General features: G+C 37.1%; 1 protein-coding gene across 2 annotated transcripts in view; it reads left to right on the forward strand.

Moving 5' to 3' along the window:
• The window catches only part of RpL29 (ribosomal protein L29), a 40,259-nt gene extending 26,654 nt beyond the window's left edge, over window positions 1-13,605 (forward strand). Inside the window, exons 2-5 of one of the 2 annotated variants that reach the window (XM_090370897.1) lie at window positions 1,093-1,187; window positions 10,251-10,308; window positions 13,282-13,346; window positions 13,439-13,605. In XM_090370897.1, the coding sequence (XP_090227023.1) occupies window positions 10,272-10,308; window positions 13,282-13,346; window positions 13,439-13,549 (213 nt within the window). In that variant the 5' untranslated portion in view covers window positions 1,093-1,187; window positions 10,251-10,271 and the 3' untranslated portion in view covers window positions 13,550-13,605. The remainder of the gene's footprint in view (window positions 1-1,092; window positions 1,188-10,250; window positions 10,309-13,281; window positions 13,347-13,438) is intronic. The other variant, XM_090370898.1, reaches the window with a different exon arrangement.
• Window positions 13,606-22,264: the final 8,659 nt, after the last annotated feature.

Here is a 22,264-nt window from a genome sequence, read left to right on the forward strand (position 1 = left end):
TGCAGGTTTTTATGAATACCTGTTAACATTCCTGTGAGGTGCAATATAAAATTTTAGAACAAAGGTGTTTCTGCTGTTTTTGTAAACCGTTTGAGTCAATTTGTTCTGACATTGCTAAAGATATAACTATATTAGTTGCAAGTTGTGATAAATTCCATTATCAGAATAAGTTTCCATTCTCTCTGAAGCCTTTTTTGTGAATGTGGCAATGTAAACTGAAGAACGTATAATTAAATCATAATTATTATCCACTTAGATAAATGTTTATCTGGTTGAATTGGATGTGTTTTATTTAAGTTTCCCTTGTAAGCCTTATTGCACTAGTGTCCATGATGCAGGTTTTTATGAATACCTGTTAACATTCCTGTGAGGTGCAATATAAAATTTTAGAACAAAGGTGTTTCTGCTGTTTTTGTAAACCGTTTGAGTCAATTTGTTCTGACATTGCTAAAGATATAACTATATTAGTTGCAAGTTGTGATAAATTCCATTCTCTCTGAAGCCTTTTGTGAATGTGGCAATGTAAACTGAAGAACGTATAATTAAATCATAATTATTATTCACTTAGATAAATATGTTTATCTGGTTGAATTGGATGTGTTTTATTTAAGTTTCCCTTGTAAGCCTTATTGCACTAGTGTCCATGATGCAGGTTTTTATGAATACCTGTTAACATTCCTGTGAGGTGCAATATAAAATTTTAGAACAAAGGTGTTTCTGCTGTTTTTGCAAACCGTTTGAGTCAATTTGTTCTGACATTGCTAAAGATATAACTATATTAGTTGCAAGTTGTGATAAATTCCATTATCAGAATAAGTTTCCATTCTCTCTGAAGCCTTTTTTGTGAATGTGGCAATGTAAACTGAAGAACGTATAATCAAATCATTTATAATTAATATCCACTCAGATAAGTGGCTGGAGTTGCACTATCGCATACTTTCTCAGCCTGTTTAGTGGATGCATCAAACCTGGGTGCAATTGGTTTGTGGCATAGTCTTTAAACTGAAATTTTAATACAGTATTAATTTGAAAACACAAACAGGACATACACGCAAGAATCAACACTAAGTGAATTTATATATTTTTCTTTAGTGACGGGGAAAAACACAGTAGAGCATCGATTATCCGGAATAATTAAAGTCAGACCTCTTCTGGATAGCAAAATTTTCCAGATAATCGAACACAAGGTAAGATTAAATAAATTCTGTTATAATGTAATAAAGTAAAGGAAAAATAATTTAGATATGAAAAAAATGAATTTATTTAATTTAAAAAATTATAACTTATACGTAAATTTGTGCATTTACATGTTTATTCAGTTTGGTATTTTACTGCAAATTTTATGTGGGAAAATTTTTAAAATGTTCAATTGTTTTTTGTTTCATGTAAAAAAAACGGAGAAAAATAATTGCATGGTTTCTGGTTGATATTATTCTTACCAAATCTGGAGCTAAACTAAACATAATGTGAAATGAAGAGAACAAAATATGCCATGGAAAATTGGGTTTACAGAAGTGAATGACTAAACTATCACTCAGTGGTTTCCTAATCCAACATTCACCAGGTATACGAAGTTAAAAAAAAAAAAAAACAGGCATAAATACTCAACATAATAAACATTTTTTTTTTTTTTTTTTTTATGTGAACCCCAAACACGAGCGGTATTAGAACCTATAGTACTTAGTACCGTGCTTGGGTTTGAGGTTAAGAAGGTGAAAGGAGATATTTGTTGACATAGGACTTGAACTTCTGTAGATTGTAATTTTCAGGAAATACGTATGAGGGAAGGTTGTTCGTTGCAGAAAACGGCAGTTGAATGAATAAATGAGGAAGATGAAAAGTTGGTTCTGTGGGTTTGAAGTTGGACAGTAAATGGATGTTGGCTGGTGGCGGCACGTGTTCGGACTGTTTTGAAAGAGAGAGCAGCAATTATAGAAGCCAATTCAGAAGAACAGTGCGTCTATGAGAAAGCGAGTGGAGAGACTCTGATAGAGATTAATCATTAATTAACCTAACTGCCCACTTCTGAATAGAATCAAGAAGCCTGAGAGAGGTTTTGGGGGCACCACCCCAGATGTGGGAACAATATTCCATGGCAGGGCGAATTTGCGATTTATACAGAGTGAGCAGCTGTTTGGAAGAAAAGTAACGCCGAGAGCGAAAGAGAAAACCAAGTTTTTTAGATGCAGAGGAAGCAATATTTGTAATGTGCTTGTGCCAAGAGAGATTAGAAGTCAGGGTAATCCCCAAAAGAGATATATCATTTTGCCTAGAAATCGGAGTGTCACTAAAGATAAGCATAGGAGTAGAAGAATCCTTTTTGCGAGGTATAAGACAAGACTGAGTTTTAGAAGGGTTGAAATCAACTAAGTTGTCTTAGCCCAACTGGAGAATTACCTGAAGATCGGCATTTAAGGAATTGGTAGCAGATTTTCGAGAAGTTGAAGCTGATTGAGCAGGACAAGGTTTCTCAAAATGGAAAGTTGAATGCAATGTGCCATCTACCATCACCCTCAGTGAGCGATCAGAGAGAAAACTGGATAACCAATTACTAAAAACAGTTGGCAAACCATAAGATGGAAGCTTGTTTAGAAGACCTTTATGCCAAACACGATCAAAAGCCTTTGAGATGTCAAGAGCAACTACTTGTGTTTCACCGAACCTTTCCATTGAATTACTCCATAAATGGGTAACATAAGCCAGAATATCTCCAGTGGATCGACACTGACGGAATCCGTACTGGTGATCGTTGATCAGACGGAAGGTTTCTAGGTAGTTTAAAAGTTGGCGGTTAATTGATTTCTCCATTACTTTAGAAAGAGTTTAAGTAATTGCAATGGGACGATAATTGGATGGGAGGGATTTGTCACCCTTTTTAGGAACTGGCTGGATATGAGCAAATTTCCAAGCAGGAGGAAAAACACCTTTGGAATAAGAAAGTGAAAAAAGGCGACAAAGAATAGGAGTAAGTTCAGGAGCACAGGTTTTGAGAACAAGTGGAGAAATACCATCAGGACCTGGAGCTTTCTTAGCATCAAGATTCATCAAAATCCTTCTGATATCCTTTTGACGGAAGACCACAGGAGGCATTGAATGGAGCGTGTTGGGAATGGTGGGAGGTGTTTTACCAAGATCATTAATACATGATCTGGAAGAAAAATGGGATGCTAGCAGGTCAGCTATATCCTTGGCTGAAGTGGCAACAGAACCATCTGGTTTGGACAGAGGTGGGAGCAAAGATGGGCAAAACTTGCGGCCAATAGCTTTGGCAAGAGACCAGAATGCTCGGCTACCATTAGGGCAAGAAGCAAGTTTTCTACTCTTAGCCTGTTCAAACTCTAGTTTGGACTGATTAATAACTGCTTTACAACTGTTGCGAGCTTTGGTGTATGCAGAAAATGAAACTGAAGAATTAGAAACAAGCCAATTACGATATGCAACATTCTTCTCTTGGACAGCCTTAGCACATTTATTGGAAAACCAAGGTTTAGATAAAGGACGAGATTTTAAAGTGGAGTGTGGTATAAGGGATTCCATTCCTGCAAGAATAATTTCACTGACACGATCTGAGTAAACGTTGACATCAGAAGTTTTGAAACAGTAATCCGACCAAGGAAAAGAAGAAAAGATGTCTCGCAGATCATCCCATTTTGCATTCTTGTAATGCCAAACAACACGTTGGGAATAGCCATGAGATAAAGGTTCCATTGGAGAAGAGACAATCACCAAGTTGTGATCTGAAGTGCCTAAAGGACCTCTCACTTCGACCGTGTACTTAGAAGGGTTGTTTGTGAGAAAAAGATCAAGCGTATTGGCTGTATGATTAGGATTGTCCGGTGTTCTTGTAGGTAAATGAACAATCTGTGCTAGGTCGTTAGTAATTGCAAAAGCCTCAGCATCTCGACCTGCTGGGTCGGTGTGACTAGAAAACGGAAGCCAGCTGGAGTTGTGAACATTAAAATCACCAAGGAAAATTACTTCACTGTTAGGAAAGTTGGAGTGGAGAAAGTCAAGTTGCAAAGAGAGGAAGTCAAAGAGCTCCAAGTGATTAGTGGAGTTGGGAGAACGGTAGAGACAACAGATGAATTTGACACAATGAGGTAGAGAGGTTTTAAGCCAGAGAAGATCAAAGAGAGGAGATTCCAAATTGCCAAGTCTCTGGCAGGGAATATCAGAATGGACATATGCACAAGTACCACCTTTGAGGCGAAAGGAATCATACAGCGAATAATTTGGGCATCTGAGATGAGCAGTAGATGAATCAACTGATAACTGAGATTCTGTCAGAAAAAGTACATGGGGTTTGGCAGACTGCAAGTGGAAATGGACATCGTTGAGATTAGAATTGAGACCACGTATATTTGTGAAATGAATTAGGAAGTCCTTGGGAGGTTTAGATCTTTTTGCAGATAAGCTTGCTCTATTAGTTTGACAATTCATGGTGTATTCAATAGTAAGAAAAAGTAGGTCGGACATGCTGTATGAAGTAATGAAATTTTTGGATATGGCGTACATGTGGTAAGAATATACCCAGATCCTTGACATAACGTGCCTCGACAATGCTCCCCACATACACACTACTCGGACTCCCTCCAGTCACTATCTGGAAGAGTAGAGGTAGCAAGATTATACACTAGCTGATCCGGAAGCTTCCTAGAGAGTTACCAATAGGTTCAGTCCGGCCTGCGAACACCGTTTTAGAGCTGTACCCTCGAAATGGAAGGAATATTCGATCTTGCCACGACGTTCATCATAACCTCAAAAGTCATCAATCATACTGCATGCTGGAAGAGATAGGGAAGGGTTGACCGGAACTTAGCTCTAGAGACTAAACATGGGTTCCACCACTTCAAGCCTCCAATAAGCAAAGTGGTGGTATTTCACCGGTTGATGAGAGTCATCTACCACCTAGTACTGCCTGGTAACATAGAGGGGCGGCGTTTCTCCATGTGGTGTGGGCACCACACCTCGACACCTGCTTACGTTGGTTCACACCTGGGTGGTCACCCACCGTGTACTTGTGCATGGAGGTTATACCCAGGATTACTAACAGTCCCACCATCGTGAAGGTGCAAGCAGAGGATTTGGCTGTCACAGACCGTCTGGACTTCGCCGAAATTGGGTCCACTTGACTTGAGTGTCACCCGAATATCAGTTCCATCAGCGTTTTAGACTCCCAGGTAGCAAGTACAGCTTGTCTGGCATGTCTGAGAGAATGTCTGTGACAACCTAAAGGACCATTTGTCAAATACTACTGTTAATAATAAAAAAAAAGGAATAAAAATCAGCCTCATCAAATTATTCCTGATAACCGATAGTTCTACTGTACAAAACATATAATATTGAGGTTAAAATTCGTATAAAAAATTCAGAAAAGGGAAATACAAACATTGCACGATGTTTGTATTTCCCTTTTCTAAACATGGGTGTCGTGGAATGTGCAAGCACATATTTGCTGTCACTATTTCTGTCCCTTTTTTGAAAACAGGTTTACTTTTTTAATAATTTTTCCATATTATTAGTGTGGTAGTGAGTGGCTGGATTAATTTTTGTTCGGTATTATTTGAGATTGCCAGGTATGCCGCTCATTCATCGGGAACTGTTATGCTGCCAGCAGCAACTGTTTTTTTTTTTTTTTTTTTTTTCTCCCCCTCTCCTATCGACCATGCAAACAAATCCTGCATTTCCAGTTAACATTGTACGCTCTGAAAACCCATTGCTGTGTTTCCGAAATCTGCCTTTATGATACTTTGGTTTTGTCTGGAAAGATTGTTTAATGTGCCCGATTTCACCATTCCGAGCTGAATTGACTTGGTCAGTAACTTCCAATAGCTTATATCTAGGAAGTATTGATAATAACTGACTGCCACGTGTTTTGCTCATAGAGACAAAATCCATAACGGTCATTACTGCTACTTTGGCTGCCAAAATCTTGGCTTCTTCCAAAAAAAAACTTTTTTTCAGAGTGACTTGGATGTTTTGCAGGATGAACATCTCCACTCATAGCCCAGCTAATTTAGACTTGATGTGAACATGCTACAATTCTCATCGTAACTTCCACATTTTCTTAGCTTAAATTTTCTTCTCTTATAAATACCTGATAACATAACGTGTTCATGTTTTCTTGCCTCAGCCCTACATGTTCATGCTTTCATGCTGCAAACAAACTAAACCAATCAAGAAGAGGAACAGAGATGCATATAGTGCTTTTGTTCTGTCCATAAGTAGGTGGAGCAAGTATGTGGAATAGTGCGCTGTTACCAATAAATGGTTTATCTGGCTAAATTGAACGTGTTTCATTGTGGTTTCTCCTTGTAAACCTTTGTGCACTGGTGTCTGTGTTGCAGATTTGTATGCATAGCTGTTAATGTTCCTGTGAGGTGTAATATAAAATTTTAGAACAAAGGTGTTTCTGCTGTTTTTGTAAACTGTTTGAATCAGATTGTTCTGATGGTGCTAAAAATTTAAATATACTGCAAGTCTTGATAAATGATACATTTCATTATCAGTGTAAGTCTCCATTCTCTATAAAGCCCTTTGTGAATGTGGCAGTTTAAATTGCATAATGTATAATTATCATTACATTAACATAATATATAGTATTAGCATAATGTATAATTATAATGTACAATTAATATCCATTTAGATAAATTATTTATCTTGATTGAACTGAACATGGTTCTTTATGGTTTTTCCCTTGTAAACCTTTATGCACTAGTGTCCATATTGCAGGTTTGTATGAATACTTGTTAATATTCCTGTTAAGTGCAATATTATGTTTTAGAACAAAGGTGTTTCTGCTCTTTTTGTAAAGAGTTTGAGTCAATTTGTTCTTACAGTGCTTTATATGTAACTAGTATACAGTATGGTTGGGCATGAAGTTCTCCAAGCAGTGTAGACATGTGATAAGGAAGGTCCACGATGTCCTATCGATGATTTAACATAGGTTTTTCTTGTAGAAATAGGGATGTAATAATCCTACTGTATGATGCAATTTTAAGACCACACTTGCAATAATGTGCTGAGGTATGGAGGCTGCATCTAAAAAAAACATTGAGCTTCTTGAAAAAGTCCAAAGACAGGCAGCATGCCTCAGAAGATCATGAGAAAAGACTGATATGTTGGATGCAGAACTTGGAACCTAGACACCTTTACAGGAGACATTGATTTTGAGGTGTTTTTAAGTAAAATGAATGAAGTTGGAATTTTCACTGTTGTAAATGGTCCAGAACTAAGCGGTCATAAATTAAAATTACAGGGAAAGAGGTTTAGGCTGGATTGCAGTAGGTTTTCTTGCAAAGTTAATTATTAGAATAACTTAGCTTCATGGTTGGTCGAGGCTGGCAGCTTGGAGATCAAAGGTTAGTGGGAAGTGAGGTAAGCAGTTCATTTTATTTTTTTTTTTTTTTGTCCAGTGCTGCAAAAGCCTAGGACTTCCTTGCAACATATGGCTGATACTAAAAGTAGTAATATATATATATATATATATAAGTGACATCAAAACTGTTGTCTTTCTTGATTAGATGCCTTAGTAACTGTTCAAAATATATAATTAATATTCACTTAACCGTTGTTTAGTGAAAGTTTTGAATCAAACGCACATTTCATTGTCCTTTTCTGTTAGTAAACAGTATGCACTAGTGTCCACGTTTCAGATTTATATGAATACAGTAAACCCTTGCTAATCCAGATGTTGGATAATCTAGATCGAAATATGAAAAATTCTGTTCACAGTTGAGTACTTTGAAAGACACACAGGATTTAGGAAGGCAAATGAGTAATTCTCTTTAAGTGCACAACATACATTAAATTGTCTTGCATGTTGTTCAATATCATTGTTGACTCTGAGTCGTACTTCTTTATACGTATATATGTACATAAGTTAACATATTTCATATAATTATGGGTTATAAAGAATTAAAGAGTGAAATAAAAAGAAAACACTTTAGTTTAACTATCATTAACAAGCCTGAAGTGATAGAGCAACTTGAAAATGTTCCTGGAAAAAAATAATTGCTGAAGAATTTGGTATTGGCCAACAGGCTGTGTCAGATTAAGAAACAAAAAGAATCTATAAAGACATTTCCTTTAAAATTCGATGTAGGGAGTGATAAAAGCAGTGTATCAAATAGACAGCATTAAAAAAGCTAAAAGAAGTGTTGCTGGAAGTTGTATTTGCAGTAAGGATCAAGTGGCATTGGCATGCGATGCCAGTGCCACCTTATAAATGTATTCTCTTATTATAGTTTTTAAATAAAGGCTCTACAGTGATATATATTTTTTTTTTATTTATTTTCATCAGCACTATCTATATCGTTTTTCCATTTATGTGTGTTCTAGGTGTTTTTTTTTTTTTTTTATCTTTTGCTTTACTAATCCAGATTATCGCTTAATCCGTATGACCTCTCCCCAATTACTGTGGATTGGGGGGGGGGGTTACTGTACCTGTTAATGTTCCAGTGAGGTAGAATGTGAAAATTTAGAACAATGGTGTTTGTACTATTTTCATAGAAGCATTAATTTGTGCTGACATTATAAAATAGCATAAAAGTGCCAATCAAATTGAAGTAATCAACCACTGTTTTTCATTCCCTGTTAATCTAGTCATTAAGTATGCGATATGCAAGTCATGTCTGGAGTTAAAAGGTTTTCATTTGGTGAAAACTTTTGTTAATGTGGTTTTTGTTGCAAATTTTTATATTTTGTTAGTGTTACTGATACTAGCTAAAGCTGCACAAAGACTTCTCAGTTTGACCTCTGTTTTATTTCATCTGAGCAGCTTACTAATGAACTGTACGAAACTGTACCTTGAGTACTGCGTACAGGTCTGGAAGCCTCATTTTAGGAAGGATGTAGATTTGCTTGAGCGTGTACAGAGAAGGGCAACAAGATTGAGGGGAATGAAGGGATCCTCTTACCAGGAGAGGCTTAAGTTCTGCAAATTGCAGCAGCTAGAGACTAGGCACCTGTGAGGTGATCTGATTGAGGTGTATAAGGCCTTGAATGGGTTGAGCATGCTAAATTCTGATGGGATTCTTCTGCTTGCTGAGATTGTGAACCTAAGGGGGCATAAATTCAAATTGAGGGCATAAATTCAAATTCAAATGTGTCGTTGTGGAAGTTGATAGGTTAAATAAATTTAATGAGGAACTGGACAAACATTAGAGGGAATGGTTTTGTGATTTTTTTTTTTTTTTTTTTTTTGGCTGATGCTACATAAGCTCATACACTTGCTTTCTTGCATCACATGCCACATTACTTGCTTAATCTGCCAATTGGAGGAGGTTTTTTTATATATACATATATATAATCCCTCTAGTTGATGTATCTGTATTAAAGAAAATATACTTATGGTCACACCAGCTGATTTTCAGTATTTTCACCTTGCACCGTAACGGCTATATGGTGCAAGATTTAAGTTATAATTTTATTATAAATAGAACTTCACTGAAATTTGGCTTTCTGGTTTGAACTGCTATGATTACTTCGAAAATAAAATAAATTCATAATGCAAATAGCATAGCTTTTTAAAAAATAAACTTAAAATCTTTTATAATAATATATGGATATAAAATATTGAATTTTTAGCAGTGATGATTATTTTTTAATTTCTTAAGTGCTTAAATGTTAGCTGTTTTTCACACCCCAGTATTTTGGAATTTATAAAGTAATAGCAATAAAACTTATTTACATTTAATTTTCTGGTGAAAACCAAAGGAGTGGGTAATTGAATTAAATATCCTTAAAGCAGTGTTTCTCAACTGGTGTTTCTGCAAACAATGAACGAGTGTTCCATGCATTTTTCCCAAAAATCAGCACCTGCACCTGCCAGCAATTCATTATTCTAGTGCATTTTAAAATAAAAAATATATAAATACTTAAATATGCCTAATATTTAAGTATAATAGTAAAAATGTTTAAATATATCTAATTATTGTGTAATAATAATTAGATGTAATTAGTATTTGTTTTATTTCTAGTCATGAAAATTTTTATGCAAAAGCTAACTGAAGGAAATAAAGTTTATAGATTGTTTTGCAAGTAGTGAACACCATATATAGTGGGCCACGATTTAATTATTCCAAGGTGTTCTTTTACTCAAAAAGGTGAAAAACACTGCTTTAAAGAGGTCAAAGAAACATCCATGTGATATGAAAGACTGTTTATTACATATTTTACTATACAGATAGTTTTCATAAATTACATCTTGATATAAAATTCTCTAATTTGAACTGTTCTGGACATTCTAGGTTAGGTAATCAGTGTAACTAATGGCAAAATCAAAGAACCATACTAATCATAACCAGAGTAAGTATATTTTTTGTATGTATGATGGTTCTTAGTTTAAATCTACTTAATACATTAATGCCCTAAATTCAACTTAATACAGTAAAGTTGAAACTTTTTTTAAATGTAGTTACATAGATTTTTACATAAAATTTGATGTTGGTATAATTTAATACATCCAAATATTATGTCAATAGTTTAAGCTCTAGAGCAGTCATTCCCAATATTTTGTCACTCGAGCCACGCAAGTTAAAAGATGAATGTTAATGGCACACTGAAATAGTGATTGCAATTGAACTCAATGGAATTTTTCCTAATCACATAGCATACTTGAAAAGGGTTGAGGCACACTGGTGGGAACCACTGCTCTAGAGCATGCAAATCAGACTGGTTATAAAAGTTCATTATGACAGTGCCACTTCTAATCTAGCAGCTTATAATACTCATCTGACTAGGGGTTTTACCCCTTTTTTGAAGATTCAGGGGTGCTTGTTCGCAGGAGAGTTGCAAGAGCTGTTTAGTGTACTTCTTTGAGGTCAGGCTCTCACAGTGATCACGGGAATGTCTGTTTCAGGGTAAATTCTATATTAAAAAAATATTTTAAGTAGCATCAGTAGTAAACTGCAGTATTGTGTAGGCTGCCTCAAACTTGGGCAAACCCAAGTCCAGCTTGGGTTTGCCCATGATTTTTTTTTTTTTTTTTTTTTATGGGGCATTCACAAATAACAACATAATGGGGATAAATGTTGCAATGCATTAAGAGAGGTATAATTTTATGAGTGTTATGAAAAAGATTTTATTAAAAATTAGTGGAAAGGGTGGTTATAAAAAACGTAATTTCTCTATAGCACTGGTTGATTTACAGGAGAATGCAATGCAAGAAAGGCAATTGTGGATCTTGTGTGGGAGTTAGAGTTTTACTGTCATTGCACAAATATGCAAAATGTGGGGCGCTTTGCTTGCATGTGGTAAGGATGGATTTATTAAAGTTTTGATAAAAAAACATTAACACTGGAGTACATTTAAATGATCTCTTCTTTACCTTCAATTGTGGAAAAATTATCAAAAATAAATGCATTTAAACCATATGCAATGAAGTATCTCTTTCCACATGATTATGAATGTAACCAACTGTTTAGTTTATCATTCGGTGTACAAGGGGAAACAAATGTGCTACGTACTGCATTTAAAATCAACAGTGTATTGCATGACCATCATAATCAAAGAAATTCTGTCCTTTTGGTTTTTTTATTGGTTTGTTGCTTTTACAAGGTACTTTTGTTGTGGCATTTTCCATCATCATATGATTTCTGGATTTTTCTGTAAACTGGTTTCGCTTTCATTTCATATGATGGTTGAAGAAAATAAGAGGTGAAGTAGCTAATTATAACAAATAGTTCCATCAAGAATTAAATTATTTACAACTTATCCTAATAAATCTACTTTTCTCCCAGTGTTGTGAGAATTCCTCTAAACAGTGAGCAGGATTTATGTGAGATTCACTTGATCAGCCACCGCAAGCACTAGCACTTTGCTTCTTGGTAAAGCTGTTTTGTGACTGCTTTTCATTTTGCTTCATTTATGTAACAAACGTCTGCTTACTCAAAGCAGTTATTAATGTATTGGTCTGTCTTCGGTCTTAATGACTGCTGCTTTAATACATCATTAGAAGGCTTTATACTCATTTTTTTGTAGAAACTGGTGATATTAGCCTTCCTTTAAAGCATTTGTAAGTTCCACAAACAGGAGGCTCTCTTGAGCTTGGTGATGGCTACTGCAGTATTCGGATGTTCTCTTCAAACCATGCAGCATTCACATTCTTTGTTCATGATGTGGAATGCTTCATGTTGGAAGGTGTCAGGGGTAGTTTCTAAAATATCAATGTAGAATGCAGTGTTCATAGTTTCCATGCACTGAAGTCAGTGTACCTAGTGCCATGAGAAACAACATCAGAACATGACAGTCTCCTAACTTCACTGTTGGGACAACACATTCAGGTGGAATTTTCTGGTTTTACTTCATAAGCAAAAACTCCAGGACTAATTTCCATTGATCCACAATCTGCTTTTTGTGTGGGCTGTAGCTCTGTGAGAATTGATAATATGCAGCTGTTATTGTTAAAAATTATTCAAAAATCAGTAATGAAGCTAAACATGCAGCTTCCAGCTGGGATTTGAGGTTCATATTTTCAACCTTTTAGTGGTGTCAGTGAGCTCCCCACAATATTGATTCTATATCTATAAGGAGGAACAATTTTCTTAAATCAACTCCTGAAAATACTTTGCAGTTACCTGGTCATTTCTTCAGCTTGTTAACATGTGAATGTTTGTCCTGAATACTAGCATGCACACGTTCACAGGAATTTCTTTCCCCACATGACATCCAGCTGTTATTCTCTGAAACTGTTGGCTGTTTCTTAAACTGCATGTTTAAGATGTGAAACCAACAACAAAAAAATTTTTATTTTTATTTTACTTTCCAGTGGCTTGGGAGCATTAAAATAAATTCCTGCACCTATGATTAAAAGAGAGATACCCACCTATGCTGTTAATCACATGTGAGATAAACAGGTGTTTTTATTTATCAAATAATTTGGGAATTATGATGCCGCTTTCTGTGTGGAAAGCAAGCAGCAGTAGACGCTTCTTGATTAGACCGGGGTTCGAGCCCATTACCACCAAACACGGACAATGCGGAAAGGTCAGGGAATGACCACTGCATATTCCCGGAGCAATGTGGCCTTAGTTGCTAATGCTCCTAAAAACCAAATAAACAAACAAACTTGATTATGATGAAGTTATGACCTATATTAGGATGTTTTTACTCGAAACCTAAGGTTTGGATCTAAAGCAATTTGATTTAATGTCCCTAAAATTACACCCATTTTATTTTGCTCTTTATGCTTGACTGCCATAATATTTTCTCTTATATGATGGCTCAGATTGCTTATAAATAAACCTTTTAACTCCATCTTGATTATTGGTTTTCTTTCAGACCGCAAAGATCACCGGAATGGAATTCATAAGCCTCCTCGATATCGTAAACAGTCCATGAAGGGGGTAAGCAAAAAATGCTTTTTTGTCTAATTTTTTAATTGATTTGGTGTTTGAGATTTTATAGAATTTAACTTATTTTTCATCTTTGTTGGCAGGTTGATCCAAAATTTCTACGAAACCTTAGGTTTGCTAGGAAGCATAACAAGAGACCAAAGCCCCAAGTTGCAGATGTTGAAATGAAACCTGTACCAAATGTAAAATCATAGAAGAAAAATCTCTTTTCAGCACTGATATTTACATTAAATTTTTGTTCAGTACAAGATCACATTCATTTTATCTATGAAACTTGGCTCCTTTGCATTTAATTTTCTTTTTTTTTTTTTTTTTACTCCCACATCCAGTTGGTCTCACAAATAGTTCCTTGTTTAATCCATCCCAACAAACTTTATTTAAGCCCCTCAGTCTTGCTTGTCACTGTAATTTATGCAGTACTTTAATATTAAGACTGCTTCTACAGGGATGGGATACACTTAAATAGAAAGGGTGCAAGAATATTTGCTGATGCTATCGAGGCAGTGTTAGGTGGGTCGGAAAACTGATAGCTTGGGGGGGATACAAGAACTAATAGTTTAACAGCCGTAGGCAGAGGTGAAGGTGATTCTTGCACAACTTCTATTAGAATAAGTAGCGACCTGGAGCGAGGGGTGTTGTGGGGTTTCACGGACGGATGGCAGTCATCCAGAAATAGGTGAGTATATGGGATGTGTTAGGGTGACTAGGAATAGAAATAGGAGCATGTATACCAATGCTGGAAGTATAGTAAATAAATTTGATGAATTTGAAGTGTTGGTCAAGACATCAAAGGCGGATATTGTTGGGATAGCAGAGACATGGTGTCACACAGATATAAGGAATGCAGAACTGGAATTTGGGGAGTACAATGTGTACAGAAAGGATAGAAAGGGAGGGAGAGGGGTGTTATGCTGTTAATTAAGAAAAACATAAAATAAAAAGTGCACCCAGTTGATATAGGTGAGCAGTGCACTGTTGAGTCAGTTTGGTGTGACATAAGCACTGCAAAAGCAAAAATAAGAGTAGGAGTGTGTTATAGGCCTAATGACTCGAATGAGTACAATGAACAATTATACAGAGAAATAGAGTGGGCCAGTAAATCAGAATGTCTTATAATGGGGGATTTTAACTTCCCAGATATTGACTGGAGCTTGTGGGTTGGTCAGTCACACACTAGTGAGACTTTTGGGGATTTATTGGGTGATTGTTTTCTGCAGCAGCATGTTCGGGGGACAACCAGAGAAAGTAATACTCTTGATCTGGTTATCAGCAGTGATCATTCATGTATTAAGAATTTTCAGATAAAGGAACCACTAGGTAGCATTGATCACATTGTACTGATGTGGGATTTACTTAAAGATATAATTACCATCAGGGGTAAAGGAAAGGGTTTTTGCTTCCGTAAAGGTGAGTACAGTGGTCTTAGAAAGTTTTTAAATTCTGTACAGTGGGATCAACTGACGATGTTACCAACAGTAAATTCTAAGTGGGAAGCATTCAAGGAATTAATTGTAGATGCTACTGAAAGTTTCATACCTATTAAGAAATATTCTTCAAGGTTTAGGCCTAAATGGTCATCAAATGAACTAATGAGACCAAGCGACTCAGAGGCCGATGGCAGATATAAGCTAGTCTGTAATCAGGTGACAAAGGAGGTTAGGCAGGCGAAGGCAGATTACGAGAAATCCTTGGCAAAAGATGCTAAGAAAAACAGCAAGGATTTCTTTACTTATATAATCTCTAAAAGGAAGGGGATGAATCTGATTGGTCCACTTGACATTGATGGTTTGACTGTTGATGATCCTGCTCAGATAGCAAACAAACTGAATGAGTATTTTGCATCTACATTCACACTTGAGAAATTATTAAGGTTTGAAAATGGCAGAAGGTTATCGAATTGTAGCAGAATACATAATAATTTTGTAATACCTGCAAAAGTGGGGGAGAAATTGTTGAAGTTAAACATAAGAAAAGCACCTGGGGTGGATGGGATCTATCCAGTTATATTACAGGAGGTGGCAAAGCAACTAAACAAACTCTTAGCCATAATTATGAGAGCATCCTTGGACTCAGGGGAGGTTCCCACGGCCTGGAGATGTGGAAATGTATCCCCAATTCACAAAGGGGGATCTAAGGGTGACACGAGTAAATACAGACCAGTTAGTTTAACTTCTGTTCCGGGTAAAATAATAATAAGGCGCCTCCATAGCCAGGTGGGAAGGAGCAGCAGTGTCTTGTAGCACACGCTTCTTGATTAGACCGGGGTTCAAGCCCGTCACCACCAAATACGGATGATACATAAGGTCAGGGAATGACCACCGCATATCCCGGAGCAATATGGCCTTAGTTGCGATTGCTCCTAAAAACCAAACAACAACAACAACCGGTTAAAATAATGGAGTCACTGGTTAAAGATGCATTGCAGGATCATCTAGACAAGACTGCAGCAATAATTCAGACACAGCATGGGTTTGTTAAGGGAATTGTTGCATTTGTCTTGTCTGACAAATTTGATAGGATATTATGTGGTTACAAAGGAACTGGATGCAAAAAATAATTTTGATATATATTTGGATTTCAGGAAAGCTTTTGACACTGTTGTGCATGGAAGACTATTGTACAAATTGGAGCAGAATGGTATTAAGGGTAAGTTGCTACAATGGATAAAAGGATGGTTCAGTGGGAGAAGACAGAGGGTGGTAATCAATGGGTGCTGCTTTTCGTGGACTAATGTTATTAATGGAGTCCCACAGGGTTCGGGGTTGGGTCCACTGTTCTTTTGCATATTTATCAATGGTATTGATGAAGGCATATCAGGTTTAATGTCGAAGTTTGCAGATGATACAAAGGTTGGCAGGGTTGTTAATGACAGTAATGGCAGTGTGCTACTGCAACAGGATCTAGATAATTTGGGCAGATGGGCTAAGAAGTGGCAACTGAAGTTTAACCTTGACAAATGCAAAGTACTGCATATGGGTAGAAGTAATCCCAGAGAAACGTACCAACTGTGTGGCACTACACTTAAGGTGGTAGAAAATGAAAAATACCTGGGAGTAATTGTGCAGGCAGACATGAAGTTTTCTGAGCAGTGCAGACAGGCTGCCAGGGCAGGTCATGGGTTTTGTCAATGATATATAGGAATTTTGCTAGCAGGGAAAAGGAGGTGATTATCTCTCTGTATAAGGCACTGGTCAGGCCATGCCTTGAGTACTGTGTACAGGTCTGGAGGCCTCATTTTAGGAAGGATGTAGATTTACTTAAGCATGTACAGAGAAGGGCAACAAGATTGGTGAGGGGAATGAAGGGATCCTCTTATCAAGAGAGGCTTAAGTTCTGCAAATTGCAGTGGCTGGAGACTAGGCACCTGCACGGTGATCTGATTGAGGTGTATAAGGCCTTGAATGGGTTCAGCACGCTGAATTCTGATGGGATCCTTCCACTTGTTCAGATTACGAACCTGAGGGGGCATAAATTCAAATTAAGAAAAGACAGATGTAGAGTGGATATTCGGAAATTTGCCTTTAGCCAGCGGGTTGTTATTTGCTGGAACAAACTTCCATCTGTCGTTGTGGAAGTTGATTTGTTGAATAAATTTAAGGAGGAACTGGACAGGCATTTGGAGTCAATGGTGTGATATTTTTTTTTTGGCTGATTCTGCATAAGCTCATACACATGCTTTCTTGCATCACATGCCACTACTACTACTATTAATTACATTAGAAATAAGTAGCACTGTGCATGCTGTATAGTGGTAAATATTTCTAATAAGTATCAGCTTTTTATCAAAACAGCTTGTGATATTGAACAAATGCTGTTGTGCATGTGTGATTGCCACATATACATAGTATTGCAAGGAATGGTGTTTTACACTATTGCTTAAATCAGATTCCTGATGAAAAATACATTCGGTTGGGAAATTATATTAAGAATAGTGAAGGACAGTTATTTCGGAATTTTCATTATGAGCCAGGACAGTTATTTCGAAATTTGAAGTAACAAAAACAGTGCAAACTCTGTGATCCAGTACTTTTTATGTATGGTGACACGGTATTCTTTGATTAACATTAATCTTCATCCTTTGTAAGCACAGAAGTAGGTGGCTTGAAGGGCTTCATATTGAGAGCCTGCATCAAAATCAGGCCCACCTTCAGTGCTTGGTGTAAACATCACAAATGGACATTTCCCAAAACCCCACTGCTATCAACAGACATTTTTATAGTCTTAAATTGGTGCCATGTGCAATAATACTAATTGTAAGGGGCATCAGTTTAAAAAGAGCTGCAATCGCTTCAACAGAGTTGCAACCCAACCCCTTCAACTAAGGAAATTTCTGACGCCTTATAACCACCCAGAAACTAGGTCTTGAATTATATCCAATAGTTGACTAATCCTCTAGGACAAACTTTACACCGAGTGGGCAGAAATCATGGGATACCTACCTAGTAATCAGTATGCCGACCTTTCACCCGGTAAGAGCAGTCACATGGTGAGGTGTTGAGTCCACTAGTTCACAAAAGCGTTCCACTGGTATAACCATCCATGCTTGCTGCGCTGGTGTCCATAATTCCGTTGCATTCCTGGGTGGAGGATCCAAAGCTCGAACAGACCTTTCCACATCGTCCCGAAGATGCTCCACAGGGTTTGTGTCCGTTGAATGGTGGTAAGATCTGCGGAATTCTCTTTGAACCATGTTCTGCTCACAGCTCTGTGGTGAGGCGCATTGTCCTGCTGGAAGAGTCCATTCCCCCGTGGGTGCACGATGACCATGAAAGGATGCAGATGATCTGCAAGGATGGACACAACCTGGACTGTTCAGAGATGCATCTAGACATACCAGAGGTCTCGATGTGTGCCACTTGAACACGCCTCAGACCATTACTGTGTGTCCACCTGTCTGAACAGTTACTTGTTGACATGACTGGTTCATAGCTTCGTGCAATTTCTGCCAGAAATGCACTCACCTGTATGCTAAAAATAACTAGGAATGGAAATCGGGCCAGGAGACCAGTCTCCAAAGTCCACTGCCAATGTTCTCTCACCCAGTTGTGGTACAGTCCTGTGTCTTGGTGTTAGCAATTGGACTCTTGTAGGTCAGCTGCTCCCATAACCTATTGCATTAGCCCTGCTAATGTGGTGGAGACATTTCTGGCACTTCCCTCATTGAAGTCAGCAGTGATTTGTGCCACTGTCTCTCTGGTTGGCTGAAACAATGCGAGACACGTTGAATGGCACATTTCTCCACCCACAGTGCTGCCCGTGATGAGATTTTATTCTGGAAATGGCATATTCTCTATACTGTCAAATGGGGGTAGTGCAATTTCTGTACCACCTCCACAGTAGAATGACCCATGCGTCAGGCACCTACTATCATCCCTCTTTGAAAGTCTTAACTCATGACATTTATCCCCACCAACCGGATTACGGCGTACGTGAATGCAGTGTGCCTATATACCTGCCAGGCGGTGGGTTTTTCCACTAGCAAGAGGGATTACAGCATCACGTTGCCCAGGAACCAGGTATACCATGAATTCTGTCCTTTCAGTATATATACACTTGGTATGAAAATGAAAAAAGGAAAATACTGTATTAGATCATATGTCAAGCTTTTGATTATTGTGTTCTTTGTAACAGTGGAGTTGCAGTAGGTAACTCATCGACCAGTGCAATACCACCACTTTGCCTATTGGCGGCTTGAAGTGGTGAAATCCATGTTTAGCCTCTAGAGCCAAGTTTCTGGCATCCTCCCCTCCCCAATACTTCTCCTTCAATCCATGCACGTTACTAAGAATTATAGGTTTTGATACCTTTTGTGTTTCGGGTTCTCAAAAAAAATTACATATTTGCAGAGTTTAATGAAAATCTAACCTTAACTGAAATACAGCTAGGTTGTGATTAAGCACAGCTAGCCTCGCATTACATGCTACTACACTTGTTTATCTTCATGTGTGCACTGCCTGTCGTAATATACGTTAGTTTTCGTATTTCGTTAATTAAGAAGTGCCCTTAACAGAATGGACAAAAGGAAGGTTCCTTCAGATGAAAAGATTGAGCACAAAAAACAAGGCTCATTATTAGATTAAAGCAAAAAATTGATGTGATTGAACGATATGAATGTGGTCATAGCAACTCTAAAATAGGACAATGTGTCGTAATGCCTGAATCCTTGGTACAGAATATAAAACATGCAGGGGAAATAAAAGAAAAATGTAAAGTTGCATCAGCTTTTTGTGGTTTGCAAACATCTACAAGGAATAGAAGTATTACTATGATAGAAATAGAGCATCTTTTAACTATATGGATTGAGGATTGCAATCGAAAACGCATTCCCCCTCAGAGCAGCCATTCAGACAAAAGTTTTACATTTGTTTAAGAGAGTGAAAGGGGGAAAAAAGTGTTTAGTGTGAGTGTTTGTTGGATTGATCGATTTAATTCAGGCGCTGCGCTGGACATATATTGCTGACACCCACTGTTTCGGTGGGAGCTGCGTCTGCTGTATAGCACTGCTGATTGGAAATTCACATTATTTTTGAAAAGCATGGCCTCCAGTGTTACATGTGATAAAATTTGCATGGCGCTATGAGAAAAAAATAAGCAAGTAACTCATTATTTAAAAATTCTTTTTTTATTATTATTACAAAATTATGATTTGTGGTGTCGTCCAAAACACATGAAAGACTGATGAATACAGTCTGGGCAATATGTCTAAACTCTTTTCCCCTTTTTGCTAGCAACTGATCTTCCGACTTTCAATTTTGTGTAACAAAAAATGCACATCCTTCTCACTTTCTTGTTTGTGTTGATTTTTGTCAGTATATGAATGTTACCACATTTTGGCTTTTCACTTTTCTCGTTCCATTCTATATTTAGGAAATCAATAACTACCTCTTCCTGAAGGCGTCTTATTTTTGGTTTTGCGTGGCACCCTTGTATACCACGTACGCATTGACAACTGATGTTCCGAGTGTATATTCTATCCCTAGTTTCTGGTACCACTTTATCCCCTTTTTTTATTTGCTCATAATGTACCAACAACGTGAGTTATTTTTACGAAGAAGCGATAAAATGGTAGCTGGTATAAAAGTTGTCTATGTACAAGGTGTGACCTTCATTTAGAAGTCCTGCGATAACTTCTCAGACCTTTGCAGCTAAACCTATGGATTTTATATAATTTTCATATTTACCTCAATAGATCTTGCTCGACTAGATCTGCTCCTCCAAGGAATAAGAGTTTCGTCAATGATGTCTTTGCCGGGGAAAAATATTTTCTGATATTTCAGCTGCAAAACATCTATCAGGTGTTGTCTTACTGAGTCTGTCCCCTGGAATAGTGGGACAGAATTATTTTTATAGATAGGTTTTGTTGACCAGTAAGATGCACTGCTGTCCAATCTTACTAGTCCCATCCACATAAGAAGCCCGAAAAACTTTCATCTCATCAGCAGTTGTTGAAACTCACTTTTTTTAGATGACTCTGCCGTGATGCTCAGGTACTCTGAATTTTCTGTTTGTTTCTGTTACAATAAGATTTATTACTTCATCAAAAAATAATCAAAAGCCTCAAGATGAGTGAGTTTCTTGATACATCTATTTGCAGTCCCGATTTGCCTGTAAAATCTTTTTTGGCATCCTTTGTATTCAGTCCATTCAATAGCGTCATTTGTTTCAGTTGCTTCAATCTCGGGTTCTTCGGTATTTTCAAATTGCTCACCCGTGTTTTCTTCTTCCATCCAGTCTTGAAGAAATATCCCAGTCAGGATCTTGTTCATCATCAGAACTATTAAGATTTTCAGCAATTTCTCTTAGCCCTTGCTGTTTGGATTTTTTTGTTTTTTTTTTACAACACACTTGTACAAACTTGTGAAGAAACGCAACGCAATAGTGGGGATAATACAAGTGTGTTAATGAACTTGTTTTCACAAAATCTCTGACAATACTGACAAATTTATTGCGACCTTTGAGAGTATTTTATCACAATTAGTTTTATTGCAGCATGCACAATAAACTAATCACAAACGACCTTCATATGTATGCCGTAATAGTGTCACATATGTGGCCAACACGGCATCTCAAGAAATAAAGTAACCTACTGGGCCATGCCAGCTACAAATATGCGACAAAAAAATATTTTAAGCGAAAAAACTGCATAACACTGACATTTCAATATTTATTTTAGAATTACTAATCAAATTATTTACTAAATATTTTTTGGTCCCCTAGGAATTTTTTTTCTTCAACTAGCTTTGCAGTCAATTTGTTAAAAATAGCTGCATAGTGTTAAAATTACCAGTGAGGTGGCCAGTTCAGATGAGGGTGCAACATCTAAATATCCTGATGTTTTAAAAAAAAAATTGAAGATGGTGGATACACTGATCAACAAATATTTCATGTGGATGAAAAAGGTTTATTCTGGAAAAGGATGCCTTCCAGAACTTACATTTCTGAGAAAGAAAAAACTCAACCTGGATTTAAAGTGTCTAAAGAACACCTAACACTTTTATTGGAAGGCAATGCTCAAGGTGATTTTAAATTGTAACCGATGCTTATTTATCAGTTTTCAAATCCACACACTAAAAGGCTGCAACCATAAATCACTTCCAGTTATTTGGCAATCAAATAAGAAAGCATGGGGGTGACCCAAGCTGTATTCACTGACTGGTTTTCTAGCTATTTTTTCCCAGCTGTTGAAAAATATTGCAAGGAAAGCAACATCGCATTTAAATTACTACTAATTTTAGATAATGCTCCAGGTGATCCAACTACACTCAGTTCATTGTAAAAATATTTTTTTTGCTGCCAAACACATCTTTGTTGCAGCCCATGGATCAACAGACCATTGCAACATTTAAGGCCTACTATATAAAAACATTTGAACAGGCAATTGCTAAAACTACAGGAGATGGTGCAGTTTC

This window comes from Mastigoproctus giganteus, chromosome 3 (genome assembly GCF_048544385.1).
Source record: "Mastigoproctus giganteus isolate SK-2022 chromosome 3, ASM4854438v1, whole genome shotgun sequence".
NCBI lineage: Eukaryota > Metazoa > Arthropoda > Arachnida > Uropygi > Thelyphonidae > Mastigoproctus > Mastigoproctus giganteus.